Source organism: Ictidomys tridecemlineatus, chromosome 3 (assembly GCF_052094955.1).
Source record: "Ictidomys tridecemlineatus isolate mIctTri1 chromosome 3, mIctTri1.hap1, whole genome shotgun sequence".
NCBI lineage: Eukaryota > Metazoa > Chordata > Mammalia > Rodentia > Sciuridae > Ictidomys > Ictidomys tridecemlineatus.
In genome coordinates this window covers 74,610,858-74,631,758 of record NC_135479.1, presented here as the reverse complement: position 1 = coordinate 74,631,758, position 20,901 = coordinate 74,610,858, and the positions used below count along the sequence as shown (strand labels likewise).

The window sequence follows — 20,901 nt, the reverse complement described above, 5'->3', positions numbered from 1 at the left end:
AGTTACAATATGAAGACAAGTAGATAAGAAATGGATGTTCAGATTGAAAGTGGTTGTTTATGGATTTGGATTGAAAAAGAAATCCCAAAAATTTACACATTTTAAAAAGCAGACTTTTCTACAACTGCAGTACTTTTCCCCTACACTTTTGGGCATTATTTTGATACCTTTCTGTGACCACAGTGTACCGCTTTCTGTTGAGAGAACAGAAGGGTTACATAGTCAGTCCTCAAGGATGGTGATCCAGGGCTGGGGAAGTGGCTCAAGCGGTAGTGCGCTCGCCTGGCATGCGTGCGGCCCGGGTTCGATCCTCAGCACCACATACAAACAAAGATGTTGTGTCCGCCAAATACTAAAAAAAATAAACATTAAAATTCTCTCTCTCCCTCTCTCTCACTCTTTCTTTAAAAAAAAAAAAAAAAGGATGGTGATCCATCTGCTTTCTATTACTGACAACTCAGAAAAGTTTCTTTCTGGGCTGGGGATGTGGCTTATAGGAAGAGTGTTTGCCTAGCATGCATGAGGCCCTGGGTTCTATCTCCAGTGCCACACACTTAAAAAGTTTATGTTGTTTCATTTTGTATATTGTTATCTTATTTGGGAAACCTGCATTAGGTTTCTTTCACTTTAGGGCATTTAAGACTTCAAGGCATTCAAGATTGCTTTGTTGTGTGTGTGTGTGTGTGAGTGTGTGTGTGTGTGTGTGTGTTTTGTTGGTACTGGGTATTGAACCCAGATCCTTGCACTAGGCAAGTACTCTACCTCTGAGCTACATCCCCAGCCCTACCCTTTTTATTTTATTTTGAGACAGGGTCTTGCTGAGTTGCCCAGGTTGGCCTCAAACTTGTAGTCCTCCCATTTCTGTTTCCTGAGTCACTGGAATTATAGAAATGTGTCACTATGCCTGGTTTCTTACATAGGCTCTTTAGAATTTAGGGGACTGATAGCCATGGCCCCTGTGAGTAGTTGATACTTTCTTCTAGTTATTGTCTGTGATAAAATATACACTAAATTGACCATATTAACCATTTTTAAGTGTATAATTCAGTGGTATAGTGGTACTTTCCATCAGTCTTTGTCTTTATAATCCAGACAATATAGGTTATACAATCTTGAATCTTGTTCTTTTGCTTAAATAAACTGTTTTAAAAATCAATGTATCAGTTAAAAAATAAGTCAAGATTAATGGGGGGTGGTGGTTAAAAAACCCAGAAAATCAGTAAGAATACTTTTATTGAATCCTAATAGTACATAATGTAGTTTGAGTAAAAGTAACCCTTTTTGTTTCATTCCTCTTCTATTACTGGATGTTAAAGGGTAAAAGGTATAAATGGTGTTTTACTAAAACTTGATTTTATGGAACAGTGGACTTGGGGTTTGTGGCATTTTCTTAGGTTAATTGTAGTTTGTTGCTGTGTATCCAGGTGGGTCAGTCTAGTGCTTCCCAAGCAAATAATGATAGCTTTCCTCTTTGCTTCCTGGTTTTATTTTGCCTAAAATTCTTTTTTTAATACTTATTTTTTTAGTTATAGGTGGACATAATATCTTTATTTTATTTTTATGTGGTGCTGGGGAACGAACCCAGTGCCTCACACATGGCACGCTCTACCTCTGAGCCACAGCTCCAACCCTCTTTGGTATCATCTTGCTGAGACACCTTAACTTTCCTCCTGTTTTAGCCTCCTGAGTAGCTGGGATTACAGGCATATGCCACCATTCCTGGTATGTTTAACTTTTTTTTTTCCCTCTTGACTTTCCCTTTCCCTTTCCCTTTCCCTTTCCCATGAGATGAGGTCTTACTAACTGTGTGTGTGTGTGTGTGTGTGTGTGTGTGTGTGTGTGTGTGTGTGTTTGTGTGTTTGTTTTGCTTGGGCTTGAACCCAGGGTAAGGCAAGCACTCTACCAACTGAGCTATATCCCCAACCCCTGAGGTGAGGTCTTACTGTGTTGCTTAGGCTGATCTCGAATTCCTAGGCTTAACCAATTTTCCCACCTTCTCCTATAACTGATAGGAATACAGAAAGGTACAGCACTTTGGAAATTTGTTCAACAATTTCTTATAAAACTAAACATACATAGGATGGTAGTACACATCTGTAATCCCTAGCTATATATGAGTATTTCAGTAACTGATTCTGATGCAATCTTCAGTTGTGTGTGCATATGTGCTGAGTGGTGATTCTAGAGCTTATTTGGGAGGACTTTTGAGTGGTGGTTATTTTTCTGCCATAACTCAGTGTTGACCCTGGAGCTTTTTTTGAGGCAGAGTAAGTGGCCTCAGTGGATCCCATTGGTAACATCATTAACTAGATTCTGGATGAGTGATTTAAAGGACTCAGAGGCTTTATAAAGGGCTCAGAGGCTTTCATGAGTTATAGCTGTGATTTATTTGCATATTTTAAAAAGTTTAGAATATTAAGGCATTGTTTCCAGCAGATCCTTTAATAGTCTTTTGTAAATCTTGGGGATCAACTGGGGAAAAGCTATTACCTAGCCTAAGATCATGCTCAAATGTTCTTTATCTGTTCATAGTTTCATGGACACCTGTGAGGCAATGTGGAAAGCTAAAAGGGATGCTAAATCTGAAACTAGTATTTTGTAGTCCGCACATTGCATGAGTAATCCAGGATTTCTGAGAAACTGAACCTTAGTCTTTGGATGTTTAAAAACCATTAAAGAGATCCTACTGCTCAAACTGCATATAGAAAACACATACATACACAAACATATACACACATACACACAGAAACAGGTAAAAGAAAGGAACAGGTGCTTTGGAGCCCTTCTTTCTTTTGGCCTAAGGCCCCTAGGGAGGAAGTTGATTTTGTGTATAATTCTTGGGAAATTGATCATTCTTTTTCACAGGGATAAGACCTGTAAGAGACCGGAGAATAGAAGCTCCACTTCTGTGTGCCTTGAAATGTGAAACATATTTTGCACAGTGAGGTCATACTGAGGTTCATACTGAGAGATTGAACATAATTGAAACAAGAATTGCAGGAATGCAGGGCTGGGACTGTAGTTCAGTGGTAGAGCACTTGCCTAGCATGTGTGAGGCACTGGGTTTGCTCCCCAGCACCACATAAAACTAATAGAGATTTTGTGTCTATCAACAAGTAAAAAAATTTTTTTTAAAAAACTGCAGGAATGTATCTGAATTTTCTGTTATATATTTATTTATCTCTCTTTTTTTCTTCCCCCTCACACCATCTTGTATGCAATTTTGTATAACAATGAGGGTCTCCTTCCATCTTCCATGCAATTCCCCTTCTCCCTCCCATTCCCTCCCACTCTCGTCCTTGTTTAGTGGTAATCTTCTCAGGCTCTTCCTCCCTACTCTGTTTTGAGTCACCCCTCTTATATCAAAGAAGACATTCAGCATTTGTTTTTTAGGGATTGGCTAACTTCACTTAGCATAATCTGCTCTAATGCCATCTATTTCCCTGCAAATGCCATGATTTTGATATTTTTTAGTGCTGAGTAATATTTCATTGTGTATAAATGCCACATTTTTTTTATCCATTCATCTATTGAAGAGCATCCTAGGTTGGTTCCACAGTCTAGCTATTGTGAATTGTGCTGCTATGAACATTGATGTAGCTGTGTCCCTATAGTATGCTCTTTTTAGGTCTTTTGGATATAGTCTGAGAAGGGGAATAGCTGGGTCAAATGGTGATTCCATTCCCAGCTTTCCAAATTGGCTTCACCTATTTGCAATCCCACCAGCAATGTACAAGTGTACCTTTTTCCCCACATCCTCGCCAGCACTTGTAATTGTTTGACTTCATAATGGCTGCCATTCTTACTGGAGTGAGATGGTATCTTAGAGTAGTTTTAATTTGCATTTCATCTAGAGATGGTGAGCATTTTTTCGTGTATTTGTTGATTGATTGTATATCCTCCTCTGAGAAGTGTCTGTTCAGATCCTTGGCCAGTTTGTTGATTGGGTTATTGGTTTTCTTGTTTAATTTTTTGAGTTCTTTGTATACTCTGGAGATTAGAGCTCTATCTGAAGTGTGAGGGATAAAAATTTGTTTCCAGGGTGTAGGCTCCCTATTTACCTCACTTATTATTTCTTTTGCTGAGAAAAAACTTTTTAGTTTAAATACGTCCCATTTGTTGATTCTTGATTTTAACTCTTGTGCTATAGGTGTCCTATTAAGGAATTTGGAGCCTGATCCCACGAGATGGAGATTAGAGCCAACTTTTTCTTCTATTAGACGCAGTCTCTGGCTTGATTCCTAGCTCCTTGATCCATTTTGAGTTAACTTTTGTGCATGGTGAGAGAAAGAGATTTAATTTCATTTTGTTGCATATGGATTTCCAGTTCTCCCAGCACCATTTGTTAAAGATGCTATCCTTTCTCCATTGCGTGCTTTGTCTAATATAAGGTAGTTGTAATTTTGTGGATTGGTCTCTGTGTCCTCTATTCTGTACCATTGGTCTACCCGCCTGTTTTGGTACCAGTACCATGCTGTTTTTGTTACTATTGCTCTGTCATATAGTTTAAAATCTGGTATCGCTATACCACCTGTTTCACTCTTCCTGCTTAGAATTGCTTTAGCTATTCTGGGTCTTTTATTTTTCCAGATGAATTTCATGATTGCTTTTTCTATTTCTGCGAGGAATGCTGTTGGGACTTTGATTGGCATTGCATTAAACCTATAGAGTGCTTTTGGTAATATGGCCATTTTAATGATATTAATTCTGCCTATAGATTCTGTTTTTATTTATGTATGTAACACAGTAGTGCTTAACCACTGAGTCGCATCTCCAGCCATTTTTATTTTTAATTTTCAGATAGCATCTTCTAAGTTGCTGAGGCTGGCCTCAAACCTTGTGATCCTCCTGCCTCAAATCTCCTAAATTGCTGGGATTACAGGCATGCACCACCACACCTGGCTATTTTATTTATTATTATATTTTTAGTTTTTAGTTGTAGTGGGACACAATACCTTTATTTCACTTATTTATTTTTATCTGGTACTGAGAATCGAACCCAGGGTCTCGCATGTGAGGTAAGTGCTCTACTGTTGAGGCACAACACCAGCCCCTATTTTTTTTTTAAGCCAGAATTTTTTTTTTTTAAAGAGAGAGTGAGAGACAGAGATAGAGAGAGAGAATTTTTAAAAAATATTTATTTTTCAGTTTTTCTGCAGACACAACATCTTTGTATGTGGTGCTGAGGATCGAACCCCGGCCGCACGCATGCCAGGCGAGCGCGCTACCGCTTGAGCCACATCCCCAGCCCAAGCCAGAATTTTTATTGGGTGGCTAATTGTTGAAACTCTCAAGATGAACTGGATGTTGCCCTCTTGGGTTTAGGAGTTCCTTCATGGAATCCCTCCCTGAATCTGTTATTACAAATTTTAGGTGCCTTATTTGACCAGTCCTGGTGGTATTTTGCCTTGGTGCTCCAGTTATACTTTCTCTTGCCCTTGGCAGGGTAGCCACATCTGCCACAGGTTGATTTCTGATGGTGACAGGCCTTAGAGCTACAATAATGGCACAATGTGTGTGTCTTATCATGATGATCATGATGCTATCCAAATGATAATGTTCTCTTCATCATTTTGCTTCTGCTGCCATGTGAGGCAAATGCTCTACTAAGCTGGGCTGGAGTTAACTTTTTTTTTTTTTAAGATTAAAACATTTTTATTTTGAGACAAGGTCTTTCTAAGTTACACAGGCTGGCCTCAAGCTTGTAATCCTCCTGCCTCAGTCTCTTGAATAGCTGGGATTACAGATATGTGTCACCATACCCAGCTGTCCTATTTAATTAAAACCAAAAAGCTACTATTGAAAGAGTAGGGCATGGTTGGCCCTTTTGGCCTCAAAGAGAAAAAAATCTTTCCAGTAAGCAATACCAAGTCAGGCTGACAGTACCAACACATCGGGCACTATATATATATATATATATATATATATATATATATATATATATTTTTTTTTTTTTTTTTTTTTAAGTGTGAAAGTTCAAAGATACTCCAGGCTTTAGAAACACAATCCAAAGTCTTAATAAAGGTATAAATCAGCTTTTGCTATCAGGGTAATGCTAGCAATGATGCTAACAACCCCTTCTAATTCTGGTCTGAATCCCAGAAATGAATACAATTAAGTAAAAAAATTCTCTTTTTCCAGTCATGTATCTTACCCATTACCACCTCCATTGAAAAATCAAACAAAACCTGACACTTGGGCTGGGGTTGTGGCTGAGAGGTAGAGCGCTCACCTACCATGTGTGAGGCCCTGGGTTCAATCCTCAACCACATAAAAATAAATAAAATAAAGGTGTTGTGTCCAACTACAACTTTAAAAAAAAAAAAAGAAAAGAAAGTTAAAAAAAAAAAAACTGGCCCATCATGGCATCTCTGTGGACTGTGGTTCATAGGTGCAAATGGAGGCCAAAAGGGCCAGCAAAGGTTTCCACCTCTCCCTCCTCTCTGGTCCCCAGGGTGTTCATTAGCTGCCACATCATGATATGGCACCTTGCCACCCCTCCACCTGCCTTGAACTCTGGCAATCCACAATTTGCTGCTCCCAGAAGAATCATCATCATCATCTTGGGTAGAGAGAGAGAGAAAATAAGGCTCATTCTTGCCTAAGCGAACTCTAATGAGATGTGCGGTGGAATTAGAGGAACAGTTGCAGATTCTCTGCCCCTTAACTACATAGAGACCCCAAAGCCTCTGGCTCTCTCTTTCTAAGTTCTAGTTTTTTGGTTTGCGAGACAGAGGAGAGAGGCTAGGCACAAGTTTCTACTCTTTGAGTTTTAAGTGGTAACTAGTAGTCTTTCATTTTTGTGGTTGTGAATTGAACCTGAGGCCTTGCACATGTGAGGCAAATGCTCTACTGCGGTGGAGTTAACTTTTTTTTTAATCTTGAGACTATCTCACTAAGTTGTGCAAGTTGAGCTTGAATAGTGATTCTCCTGCCTCAGCTGCCACAGCAGCTGGAATTACAGGCATGTGCCATCATAACCTACTCTTTCAATGCGAGCTTTTTGGTTTTTGGTTTTAAATAAAATAGGACAGCTGGGTGTGGTGGCACATATCTGTAATCCTAGCTATTCAGGAGACTGAGGCAGGAGGATTTCAAGCTTGAGGCCAGCCTGTGTAATTTAGAAAGACCTTGTCTCAAAATAAAACCTAGTATGTACCAGTCTGTATAGAACTATAATTTGGAGCAGATTTGATGTTGGGGAAGTAAAATCGGCCCTGTTTGTTTGTTTATTAGTACTGGGGATTGAAACCAGGGGCTCTTTACCAATGAGCCACATCCTGAGGGCCCCCCACTTTTATTGTTTTTACACAAACGGAGCACAACTTGTCATTTCTCTGGTTGTACCCTATGTACGGGTATCACACCATTCATGCCGTCATACCCGTACATAGGGTAATAATGTCTGATTCATTCCACCATCTTCCTGCCTCTGCCCAGTCTAAAGTTCTTCCATTCTTCCCTTGTCCTACCCCCCCCCCCACGTCTCCACCCTCCCATGGATCAGCATCCACTTATCAGGGGAAACATTTGGCCATTGGTTTTTTGGGATTGCATGACATTCTCCAACTCCATTCATTTACCTACAAATGCTGTTATTTCATTCTTCTTCTTCTTTTAATTGTACTTGAACACAATTTCTTTCTTTATTTTTTTAATGTCATGCTGAGGATTGAACCCAGGGCGTCGCGGGTGTCGCATGTGCGAGGCAAGCGCTGTACTGCTGAGCCACAACCCCAGCCACTAATTTCATTCTTCTTTAAGGCTAATATTCCATTGTGTATATATACCACAGTGTGTTTATCCATTCATCTATTGAAGGTCTTCTGGATTGGTTTCTCAATTTAGCTATTGAACTGCTGTAAACATTGAGATGGCTGCATCACTTAGTATGCTAATTTTAAGTCCTTTGGGTATAGACCGAGGAGTGGGATAGCTGGGTCAAATGATGGTTCCATTCCAAGTTATTAAGGAATCTCCATACTGCTTTCCAAAGTGGTTGTACCATTTTGCAGTCCCATCAGCAATGAAGTGAGTGTACCTTTCCCCACACATCCTTGCCAGTACTTGTTGCTTGAATTCTTGATAATTGCCATTCTGACTAGAGTGAGATGAAATCTTAGTTTTGATTTGCATTTCTCTAATTGCTAGAGATGTTGAACTTTTTTTATGTATTTGTTGATTCATTGTATATCTTCTTCTGTGAAGTGTTTGCTCATTTCCTTAGCCCATTTATTGATTGGGTTGCTCTATCTGATGTGCATGTGATAGATTTTCTCCCATTCTGTTGGCTCTCTCTTCACGTTATTGATCGTTTCCTTTGCTGCAGAGAAGCTTTTTAATTTGAATCCATCCCATTTATTGATTGTTGATTTTATTTCTTGTAAAGGAAGTCAGGTCCTAAGCCAACATGAAGAAGATTTGGGCCTGCTTTTTCTTCTATTAGGTGCAGAGTCTCTGGTCTAATTCCTAGGTCCTTGATCCATGTTGAGTTAAGTTTTGTGCAGGGTGAGAGAGAGAGGTCTAATTTCATTTTGCTGCATAAGGATTTCCAGTTCTCCAGGATCATTTGTTGAAGAAGTTATTTTTTGGCACCTTTGTCTAGTATGAAACAGCTGTATTTATGTGGATTTGTCTCTGTGCCCTCTATTCTGTACCATTGGTCTACATGTCTATTTTGGTGCCAATACCATGCCATTTTTGTTGCTATAGCTATGTAGTATAGTTCAAGGTCTGGTATTGTGATGTCTCCCCCTTTACTCTTCTTGCTAAGGATTGCTTTGACTATTCTGGGTCTCTTATTTTTCCAAATGAATTTCATGGTTGCTTTTTCTATTTCTGTGAAGAATGTCATTGGTATTTTGATTGGAATTGCATTAAATCTGTAAAGTACTTTTGGTAATATGGTCATTTTGACAATTTTCCTCGAGACAGGGTCTGGTTAAGTTGCTTAGGACCTCACTAAGTTGTTGAAGCTGGCTTTGAACTCTTGATCCTCTTGCCTTATGCTCCCAAGCCACTGGGAATTACAGGTGTGCACTACAGCTCCAGTTCTTTTTTTAAAAAAATTTTGAGACTGCTTCTTGCTGAGTTGCTAAGTAAAAGGGCTTGTGTAACTAGGCACCTCAGCGCTATCTTCTGGAGAGAGTCTGAAATGATTAGAGTGTATTCATCCTTATAGTCATTTTGCCTGTGTGGTTTGGGAACTCTTCTCAGTACCTGCCTTTCTGAGAGGGCTTCTGTGATAATGAGAAGGTAGCATCAGGTGAGAAATCAGGGTCTTTGAGGTCTATGTTCTTTGCATATAATAAAGCTTTGAATCCTTGAATCCAGCTGGGTCAACAGTTGGGTTTTCTGAAAGGAAAAGATTATCACAGGGCTGGGGTTGTGGCTCATTGGTAGAGCATTTGCCTACCATGTGTGAGGCCCTGGGTTCGATCCTCAGCACCACATTAAAAAAAAAAAAATAAAGGTATTGACAACTACAACTAAAAAATAAACATTTTTTAAAAAATCACCAACTTAAATTCTTTAAAAGAGGCTATTACAGAAGATATAAATTTTGGTGAAAACACTTTTTTTTCACTTTTTTGATTGATGCATTATAGTTGTACATAGTGGTGGAATATAATCTGGCCATTATCACCTGAAAGCACTTTTATAGGACAAACTAAATGTCCCATATACGCAGCAAAATTAAGGCATCCTCCAGTCTAGGATTTTAAGTTTCATTTGGGAACTGTGATTGTGGGTGTGTTTTCTAACCTCCTCAAATTGGTTTCTTTGCCTGCAGTAGGGAGAGTAGTGTCTACCTCATTAAAAGTATCCAGAGGACCAAGTAAGAAGTTCTGTAATGAGCTTTTTACAGGTTTGCTGAGCACATCAGCAAATCCTTCCTCACTCTCACTGTCGCAGATGGAGTCATGGGAACTGCACAAGTTCCCAGTAAGATCCCTGTACATATACATACAGTGGTTTAAGTAAGGAATGCTAGTAGAAACTACATTGTCTATAAATTATAGCCAGAAAACATACCTAGCCTGACATGCCTTTAATCAGTTAATAGAGTGTGTAAAAAGGTGTGCTTTGCTGAGATCCAATTGTCGCGCCTGGATGCATAATCAGAACTAAGGTCCTAGACTTATGGTGGATAAGAGCCCTGACCAGGAGCACAACTTTGGCTTAAAGGTATGCCCCAGCTTTTAGTGATCAGGATAGAACTGATAAAAATAGTTGGTTGACCTAGAACACTGTGTATCTTTTTAAATGAAGTTAACCAGCCTTGATCGGTTGTTTTTAGATACAGACGTTAATCATTAAAGCTGGTCCCAAGCTCCACTGCTAATAAGGTTAATGGAGCTTGTCTTTGGCCTTGGACTGAGGCAGTATGTGTGGATACTTTGGGTGGATAAGTTCGAGATGATGGATAAGTTGGTTTTCCCTGTAGAAATTGCATTAAATGGATAGATTTGAGCACCTTTCACCTTAAGTTTGTTTATCATATTAGACAATTGTAAGATTTAATTTGAATATAATGTTTGAAATTGTGATCTTTGATCTTTACCTTTTCATGGCTTTGTGTTTTGTCTGTTACGGTGACTTTGTAATACTGTAGTGTCCCTGTTGAAGCACAGTTTCTGCGTGTTCTCGTTCGCCATGTCCTTCTCCTTCCCTCTCCTCCCTCAGCTCAAGGTGTTTTTATCTTTCTGAGGGAAGAGGCGGGGCTGGGGTGGGCAGCGTGGGCGGAACCCTAAGTGAGCTTGTACTGTTTGCCTTTCTGCTGTAGAATTGGAACCTAAGGCGGTTCCCACAAATCAATGTGCTTGCTTCCGGCAGAGCATTCTGGCCTACACAAACCTAGGAGCGGAGACCAAACAGAAGGAGGATCAGACAAGACAAGCGACGGAGGACGAGCTGGCCGTAGACCCTGCTGCCTCCCCGTTTTCCCTGCCGTCTGCGTCCGGAGGATGAGCCCAGCCTTCAGGGCCATGGACGTGGAGCCCCGCACCAAGGGCGTCCTGCTGGAGCCCTTTGTCCACCAGGTTGGGGGGCACTCTTGTGTTCTACGCTTCAATGAGACGACCCTGTGCAAGCCCCTGGTCCCGAGGGAGCATCAGTTCTACGAGACCCTCCCAGCTGAGATGCGCAGATTCACTCCCCAGTACAAAGGTGAGCCCCCAACTGCTGGAGGGGTCGCCAGGCTGGTGAGGAGATGTGAGGGATCACGGCCATGGAAGGCCCTGGCAGCCATCCTGGGAACCCTCACCCCCTCCCACTCACTTTGTGTTTTCCCTCCTCCTGGCCCTCAGCCCAGCACCTCACACCCTCAGTTTTCAAGCCCTGGTAAGATTGCTCAATTGTGCTTTGTTTTGTGGATTTGTTTTGAGTTTATTTTTGGTGGAAGTTTAGTTGTGTTTTATGTTCAGGTGTCTCTTGATCACAGTAACCCATAGTCCCCCATGGTGGGGACAGTGGGGGAAGACTTTGGGAGGATTTTACCCAGAATTCTTGCCGCCTGCTTTTTGTCCTCCAGGAAACCAGAAGCCCTGGTGATTAGGTAGGCTGGGAGCAGGGTTGAGTCAGATGGAATGCAGGAGTGGGAGGACTGTGCTGATTAGCTGAAGCCCTTTGCAATTATGGAAATCCCCAAAATTGCTACATGAAGGCAAATGGTTGATTCACATATTGTAGTTTTTTCTTCCTTTTATAATGATTCTTTGGGGGGGACATAAGCAGCCACCAGCATGGTGTGGTCTGGGGGGGAACTTTTGTAAATCAAAGGAGAACATATTAAAGAAATTAATTTTAAGTGGGTATTACTGGATATATAAAAGACCAGAACAACTTAGGTTCTTCTGGGACTGTTTAAACATTATTTTTTTAAAAAACAGAATGTTCTGGGCACCTCTCTGTACTCTAAAATGCATGTGTGTTAGGGTGGGGGTGGGGGAGTTGTGGGCCCTCACTTGGTCCTTCTCTTGTTTTTTCCAGGACAAAGCCAGAGTTCCCTTGTTAGCTGGCCACCCTTGCCCCCTTTTTTCCTCTGGTCCTTTTCCCCATGGCCACAGGGAAGTGTGGTCCCCTGAAATCCCCACCTTGGCTCCTCTGCACCTAGAGCTGGGGGCTACCTCAGAAGTGTCATCTCTCTCAGCACGCATTCCCCTGCAGCAAGCAAGCGGGCAGGCAGCAAGGACTGAGCAGATTGAGTGATCCTGGGGCAGAGAGGCCTGGGAGGAAAGGTGTTCAGCCAGTCGGTTGTAAGGCACTCATCGGCACCTGCTGAAATGCTCCTACTGACAGCTCCCTCCTCAAAGACTGTCTAATTACACATGGCAGGTTCTAGTGACTCAAGGGTGGAGAGCTGCTTTCAAGGCCACAGTGTGTCTGTCCTCCTGGTCCAACCCTATTTACCTTGTATTTGTTTATTTACTTATTTATTTATTTTTGTGACAAGAAACTGCAAAGACTAATAAAAAGCATAATTGAGAAGGACAAAAGGCTCGAGGCACCTACCTAAGTGGGGGTGCTATAGTAAGCCTTTGCTAGGGTGTCTGTTGTGCTGTGTGGTTTGTTTTGTTTGCCCCTTTATTTTGCTTTGCTTACCCAGTCTTCCTTACTTTTAGATGCCTCTTACCCTGTGATAAACTTGTGTTTCCTTGCGTTCAGGTTCTGCCTTAAAGCAAGCTTCCAGGCGGTCGGAGTTTCTGTTCAGGGCATTAAAAATTTCCACAAGATATAAAGAGCAATGTTTTTGCATCTCTCTTAGTATTAGAAGAGTTACACAAAAATTAATAAAACATTTTCAATGATGGAAAAATGTGTCTTGTAATTCTTTGGCTCTTGCCTTGTTGAGTGCATTAGAGAGGAAGACTCTCGGCCATGTTTGCTCCCTAATTGCTTGTCTTGTATGGTGTCATTTTTTTCTAGCTGTTTTGATATTTGTTAGGTTTGCAGATGAGTTTGGGGCCTCTGGCAACATAGAGACTAAGGAACAGGGTAAGAAAAACAACAAATGTTACAATCATGTTATTTAGAAAGCATCTTTCTGTGGAATTAAAGCTCCTTCTGCTCCTCGCCCCATTTTCAGGTGTGGTGTCTGTGCGCTTTGAAGAAGATGAAGACAGGAACTTGTGTTTAATAGCGTATCCATTAAAAGGGGACCATGGAACTGTGGACTTTGTAGACAATTCAGACTGTGAACCAAAAAGTAAGCTTCTAAGGTGGACAAACAAAAAACATCACATGTTAGAAACGGAAAAGACCCCCAAGGACTGGGTGCGCCAGCACCGGAAAGAAGAGAAGATGAAGAGGTAGGTACTCTAATAGGGGAATCCTTGGGCTCTGTGGGAAGGTCAGTGTTGGGGTTCTTAGTTATAGCTGACTGAGTTCCCTGGAGGTGAAAATTCATGGTGGGTTTACAGGTGCCTTGTCTTTCAATGGTTAGTTCCCACATGGCATGCCCAGCATCTCTTTAATTAACTTCTTGGTTAGGTCATGCCATTTTTGGTAAATAGCTGAAGCAGTAGCTGTAAAAAGAGATTTAGTGTACATTCCTTCAACTGCTGCTCTGTGCCAGGCTATAGCCTGGGTCCTGTAGATGTGACAGGAGTTACCTACCCCTTTACTTCAGGTTGCTTACTAATTGTGGGAGACATTTGTGAAACTCAGGGATCTGTTTGGGCAGAGTTTTCAAGTACCATACGTTAGCAAAGCTTGTTAAAATATCAAATATGGCCAGACGTGGTGGCACATGCCTGTAATCCCAGGGGCTCGGAAGGTTGGAACACAAGTTCAAAGCCAGCCTCAAAAATGGTGAGGCACTAAGCAACTCAGTGAGTCCCTGTCTCTAAATAAAATACAAAATAGGGCTGGGAATATGGCTTAGTGGTTGAGTGCCCCTGAGTTCAATCCCTGGTACCAAAAACTGTATATATATATATATATATATATATATATATATATAATGTGGCCAAGTAGATTAACATATATATAAAAATAATGTGGCCAAGTAGATTAACTTATTTATATGGGATTTCATCTAAGATTTTCCCAGTCTCCAGATGGGAGGGAAGGTAGATGAACCTGTGTACCACATGTGGGTTTGAGGGTATTGCCTGGAATAGGGGAATAGAAGCTGCCTGACTTGGAAGTTGGGAGGCAGAGGCTGATCTTGCTTCTTAGGTTTCCCTTGTTGTAGAAAATAGTGATGGCATGGCCACTTAATTAACTTTCATGAGATAAAATAGACCTCATGATAATAAGGTACAATGATAAAATGTACTCATTTAAAGTGTTTAATGAGTTTGTAACCATCACCATATCAAAATATCTAACTTTTCATCACTCCAGAAAGCTCCCTCATGCATCTTTGACACTGAATTTTTGACATTATGACTTATTGGAACCTTATATCTTCATAGCCATAAGTTAGAAGAAGAATTTGAATGGCTAAAGAAATCTGAAGTCTTATACTACAGTGTAGAAAAAAAGGGGAGTATAAGTTCCCAGCTCAAACACTATAATCCTTGGAGCATGAAATGTCACCAGCAACAGTTACAGAGAATGAAGGAGAATGCAAAGCATCGGAACCAGTACAGTATCCTTTGTTCATGGGACATCCCTATCTTGTTGGGGCGGGGAGGGAAAGTGTGGAGGGCTTGAAGAGAGTGGTTGGGTTTGTTAAGTCTTAATTGAATTTCCTCTATTGGGGTTGTGCCAGAATACTTCTGCGATGCTCATGGATAGGTATTGCTTCTCTTAGGGCTAGGGACTGGCCTCTGAGTGCAGGTGGTAGGGAATGAGGAATAAAGGGTTTCTGGGAATGAGGGATATCTCATGAAGGGGCCACCTTACATCAGGTGTACTTTAGATAGTCTAGGGAGGATGGCACAGAGCTGATCCCTGTTTGAAATTCCTGCAGAAGATTCTCAAATCTTCTTCAACTAAAGGGATTAAGTTAAGAGAAAACTAACCTTTCAGTTCCTGTTCACCAGTCTGGCAAATGAGCTATGCCAGGATCCTTCTTTTTTTTTTTTTTTTTTTTTACCTTATGGGTTGAAAATCTTCAGAACTGAGGTTTTTTTTTTTTTTTTTTAACTTTTATTAAGGAAAATATGTTAAAATAATGCATTGACAGAGTATTTCTCCACCCAGGTTTGTCAGTTAACCCACTTAAGTCAGTCTTGTGTCATGATTTTCTCTATTTACCCACTACCCTTCAAACCTGGACTTTTTGGTTGTGCTGGGGGATGGATGAAACCCAGGGCTTTATGCATGCTAGGCAAATACTCTATACCACTGAACTTTTTTTTTTTTTAAATATTTTTAGTTGTAGATGAACACAATACCTTTGTTTTTTCTGTTTGTTTTTATGTGGTGCTGAGGGTTGAACCCAGTGCCTCACACATGCCAGGCAAATGCTCTACCACCGAGCCCCAGCCCCAGCCCCAGCCCCTGGTTTTTAAATAGAAGATTTTTTCCACCTATACTCTTTTCAAAGCACATCTGAGCTATATAATTTCATCTGTGTGTACCTTAGCATGTATCTCTAAAAGAGAAGACTATTTTAACAGTTGAACACCATTTTCATTTCTTTTTTTTTTTTTTTCATTCTTAAGTTTTAGGTGGACACAATATCTTTATTTTACGTTTATGTGGTGCTGAGGATCAAACCCAGTGCCTTGTGCATGCTAGGCAAGCACTTATACCACTGAGCCACAACCCCAGCACCCCCGCATTTTCATTTCTTAAAAATTGTTAATTCCTAACTATAAACTACCTAATTCATGTTCACATTTTTCTAATTGTCTTCAGTGAGTATGTTTTTATTGTTTGTTAGAATGGGAATTCACGTAAGTTGCATTGGATTGAAATGTTTTAAGTCTTTAAATACCACTCTCATTTTTTTCTTAGAAATTAATTAAATAATTCCTTCCTTCCTTTCTGTGCAACACAGGATCACTCTACCCCTGAGCTGTATGTAGACTTTTTGTTGTTGTAGATGGATATAATACCTTTTATTTATTTTTATGTGGTGCTAAGGGTCAAACTCAGTGCCTTCCATGCTAGGCAAGCGCTCTACCACTGAACTACAACCTCAGCCTCACTAGCTTTTTTATTTATTTATTTTTTAATTTGAGGTCATGTCTCACTAATTGTCCAGGTTGGCCTCTTAACTCTGGAGTGGCTGGTGTTATAGTCATGTGCCACCATGCCCCTGCTGCCTTTTTTTTTTTTTTAATTTCTCATCAAAGAAACTGGGTCATAGGTTGGGGTTGTGGTTCGGTGGTAGAGCACTTACCTAGCACGTGTGAGGCACTGTTTTAATCCTTGGCGCCACATAAAAATAAATAAATAAATAATAAATAAATAAATGAATGAATAAATAAATAAAGGTATTGTGTCCATCTACAACTAAAAAATATATTTTAAAAAAAGAAAGAAATGATGTCTTACCAGCTGTGGTGGTGCACATCTGTAATCCCAGCAACTTTTCGAAGTCTAGAGCAATTCAGTGAGACCCTGTCTCTAATAAAATATAAAAAAGGGCTAGGGATGTGGCTAAGTGGTTAAATGCTCCTGCATTCAATCCCTATTACAAAAAAAAAAAAAAAGTGCTTCTAAAAGAGTTTTCTATGATCTGGGTTTTACTGATTGCATTCCTACATGTTTACTGTGTCCCCTCTGTTTCCACTGTTTTTTTTGTAATTTTTTTATTTTTTATTTTTAATGTGATGCTAATGATGGTAACCAGTGCTTCACAAGATGCAAGGCATGTGCTCTACCACTAAGCCATAACCCCAGCCCCTTCCACTGTTTTTTATTTTTTTGTTCTTTTTAGTTATACATGACAATATTTTATCATACATACATGGAGTATTACTTCCCTTTTTTTAGCTTTATTTTATTTATTTATTTGTTTATTCTTACATGGTGCTGAAGATGGAACCCAGTGCATCACGCACACAAGGAAAGTTCTCAACCACTGAGCTACAAATGCTAGCCCTACTTCCCATTTTTGTGGTTGTATGTGATGTGTAGTTACATTGGTCCTGTATTCATATATGATGTCTTCAGTAGGTGATGATTGGATCTAAAGGCTTGATTTAAAGAACTAAAGAACTGATTTGGTTTCAGTTCGTGGGAATGGGAGCAGTAATCCCCAAGAAATTATATTGTACATGTCCTTTGAGAAGCAGAGTCTTTCTCTTTGCCTTAGATCTAATTTTTCATTAGGTAGTTTTCTAATTTTGTTATTCACAAGTTGGAAACTTCCTAAAAAATACAATTTTTCCTCATCAATCTATGCTTGAGGTATGGTTTATATATTTGTGTTTTAATCCATTGCAGTTGTTACCTTTACCAAGTTTGACACAGTGGTGGTAGTCTATGATAGTTATCTTGCTTTCTAGTATGAAAAAGAGTCTAGGAAATGACCATGTATATTTCCTGCTCCAGATGTGAACTCAAACCATTCCCCTAAGGCAGGGATCAGTGAATCTTTTCAGTAAAGGGCCAAATAAATTTTTAGGTGTTGTGGGTCATATAGTTTGTCACAACTCTGCCACTATATATTTAAATGAACTAGTGTAGTTGTGTTCCAGTAAATATTTATTGTGACTCTAATTGAATATCATTCAATTTTCATGGATCATAAAGTATCATATTTATTTTGATCTCTTAAATGTAAAAACCACTACTAGCTCATAGATTGTACAACAATGTGCAGTGGACTGTAGTTTACCATTTCCTACTAAGGACCACTGGTTTCTATTAATGGGAAATAGACCATACTAGGGGTATTTATTATTTCTGGTCATTATTTCTAGACATTTTCCATGCACACAGCTTGGGAAATAGTTTTTTCAAGACAAATATTTTTTATGAATTTGTATTGATGTTTACAATTTATATCTAAGGCTGCAGGATTTACTGAGCTCATTCTATGTATAATTGAGGACAGTATGCTATTGTACTGTGATCCTACACATAGCTGAATTCAGGAAATCTTGTCTCCTAAGCCTGGAGCACCTCAGGCCTGTATCAAGTCTAGACACTAGCTGCTCTCATGCCAGTTCCCTAACAAGAAGTTCCTCTTAGCTCTTTAGTTAGCTGTGGGCGCTCTATATAGGAGACAGCACAATTAATGGAGCCTCCTGTGGGGTTAGGCTTCTTTGGGTCACTGCATTCACACACAGTTCCCTGTGCCAAAGTATAATATGTAGCACTTTCTCTTGGGGATATGGTTCTTAACCACTTAGAATTTATATTACTGGAGAACCTGACTTCCCGCTACGAGGTGCCTTGTGTCTTGGACCTTAAGATGGGCACACGCCAGCATGGTGATGATGCTTCAGAGGAGAAAGCAGCTAACCAGATCCGAAAATGTCAGCAGAGCACATCTGCAGTCATTGGTGTGCGTGTGTGTGGCATGCAGGTGAGTAGTGTGCTGGTGCAAGACAAGGGCTAGCTAGGGAATCCAGTAGCTGCTGCTTCCCCACTGTGGTGTAGTTTTATTTGTTCTAAAGATTTCAGAATGACCCTATATGAATTTGATGCTTTCTGGTTAAAAAGAAAGAAAGAAAAGAAAGCATGTATTTTATGTCTGGGTAATTTCTCTGAGACTGTCCTGATAGGCTGAGTCCAGAACCTATAGACAGGAGTAGAGAAAATTTAGACAAGAGGATTAGCCTGTCTCCACTGACCCAGATGGACAATAACTTAACCCAGGTCAGATGGCTGCATTGCAGGTTGATGCTGATCAGAGAAGACAGCAGCTCATGTGTGACTCGGTGTGCTTATTAACGAAGAATCAGATCTAGAGCCTGGTGCAATTGTACACAATTTGATCCCAGCTGTTCAGGAGACTGAGGCAGGAGAATTCCAAGTTTGAGCCAGCCTGCTCAACTTAGTGAGATCCTGTCTCAAAATTTTAAAAAGAGCGAAGAATGTATAATGGGATAATGCTTGCCTAGTATGCATCAAGTCCTGGGTTCAATCCCCAGTACTACAAAAGAAAAAATAGGAGCAGATCCCAGATGTCACATCACCATCACCTTCCCCCACCCCAGTGTCCAAGCCTCATCCACTGACTTGCTGATCTCCCCACAGGTATACCAGGCAGGCACTGGGCAGCTTATGTTCATGAACAAGTACCATGGGCGGAAACTATCAGTGCAGGGCTTCAAGGAAGCACTTTTCCAGTTCTTCCACAACGGTCGGTACCTGCGTCGAGAGCTCCTGGGCCCTGTGCTCAAGAAGCTGGCTGAGCTCAAGGCAGTGTTGGAACGACAGGAATCCTACCGCTTCTACTCAAGCTCCCTGTTGGTTATCTATGATGGCAAAGAGTGGCCTGAAGTGGCCCTGGACTCGGATGAGGAGGACTTGGAGGACCTGTCAGAGGAGTCAGCTGATGAGTCTGCTGGTGCCTATGCCTATAAGCCCATTGGTGCCAGCTCAGTGGATGTGCGCATGATCGACTTTGCTCATACCACTTGCAGGCTGTATGGCGAGGACAGTGTGGTGCATGAGGGCCAGGATGCTGGCTATATCTTTGGGCTCCAGAGCCTGATAGACATTGTTACAGAGATAAGTGAGGAGAGTGGAGAGTGAACTTGCTGGTTGCTCCAGTACTTGAGAGAGACTCTGTGTCCCAGACACAGCTGTGCTGCGTCAGGGAGGAGGCCAGTATGGCCAGGTAGGGGTCCCTGCAGCCTGGAGCTGATGTGCAGTGGCCTCTGTGAGCCCCAACCCGAGCCAGCTCCAGCTGCACTCGGAAGTCTTTATTTATTTTAACTATTTCTTCAACATTCCACATTTGATGATGCAGATACCTCTTTGTTCCCTGAGTGTAAATGTTCTAATACAGATCTTTTTGTTTATTGTATCCATGTTGTTCTTTTTTCCCAGGGCATGTAGCACCCCTCCTAAACCTCAGAAGCTTACCATGTGTTGTGACCTCTTCCCTGTCTCTGTAATATTTCTACCCCCCTGGCTATTTCTAACCCCCATGGATTCCAAAGTTACCACAGTGTCTTGGCTTGGTTTCAACCTAGCACCCTGAGGTCATCAAAAAAGAAACCTCTATAGACCTACCTACCTGCCTGATCTGTGCTGGCTCTCTCATTATCCCTACCTAGAAACTATACTTTTTGTTTGTTTGTTTGTTTGTTTTAATTACACATGACAGTACAATGACCTTGACATATCATACATTTGAATCAAATGGGGTATAATTTCTCATTTTTCTGAGTGTACAGGTTGCAGAATCACATTGGTCATATAGTCACGTATATACATACAGCAAAACCATTCTTTGACACCATACTCTGCCCCTATGTAGCAGCTTAAGCCAAAGTTAGGAAGCAGAGGCTCCAAATTTTAGGTCTAGCTTTTTTTTTTTTTTTTGTGATGGTGCTGGGGATTGAACCCAGGACCTTGTACATACGAGGCAAGCACTCTACCAGTATCCCCCGCCCCTAGGTTTAGCTCTTGTTCCCTCCTATGCCACTGGCAGCAACTAATAAGCTGAAGATTGTGATGTCAGATGTCCTGGATCCAATACTGGGGTTTGAAGTAACACTAGGCTGTGGTCCACTGGCAGCCATAGGCTGTGTGAAAAAGGGGCCTGGTGTTGGAGGTCACAATAAAAGGGGTTATGGGTAGGCTGATCCTCTTACCCACACCACCTGTCACTACTTCTACCCAGCCCTGGGCTCTACCGCAATTAACCAATCTCATCCCTCACAAAAGTTCAGGCAGTGAAGGGCTGGGGATAGCTCAGCTGGAAGAGTGTTTGCATTGTATGCACAAGGGCCTGGATTCAATCTTCCGCACCACAAAAAAAAAAAAAGTTCAGCCAGTGCAGTGTAGCCCCTAACTACTACTCCTCTGGGCTTGCAG

The 20,901-nt window shown here is 41.0% G+C and overlaps 1 protein-coding gene across 6 annotated transcripts in view; it reads left to right on the top strand.

The window, feature by feature from the left end:
- Positions 1–19,885, top strand: part of Ip6k2 (inositol hexakisphosphate kinase 2) — a 28,005-nt gene extending 8,120 nt beyond the window's left edge. Inside the window, exons 2-8 of one of the 6 annotated variants that reach the window (XM_040269669.2) lie at positions 1,680–1,722; positions 10,837–11,169; positions 12,928–12,996; positions 13,088–13,310; positions 14,421–14,596; positions 18,261–18,436; positions 19,111–19,885. In XM_040269669.2, the coding sequence (XP_040125603.1) occupies positions 10,968–11,169; positions 12,928–12,996; positions 13,088–13,310; positions 14,421–14,596; positions 18,261–18,436; positions 19,111–19,611 (1,347 nt within the window). In that variant the 5' untranslated portion in view covers positions 1,680–1,722; positions 10,837–10,967 and the 3' untranslated portion in view covers positions 19,612–19,885. Of the gene's footprint in view, positions 1–1,679; positions 1,723–4,257; positions 4,281–9,822; positions 10,514–10,836; positions 11,170–11,991; positions 12,818–12,927; positions 12,997–13,087; positions 13,311–14,420; positions 14,597–18,260; positions 18,437–19,110 lie in introns of those variants that run through there. The other 5 variants (XM_040269671.1, XM_021727434.3, XM_005326886.5 and 2 more) reach the window with 5 other exon arrangements.
- Positions 19,886–20,901: the final 1,016 nt, after the last annotated feature.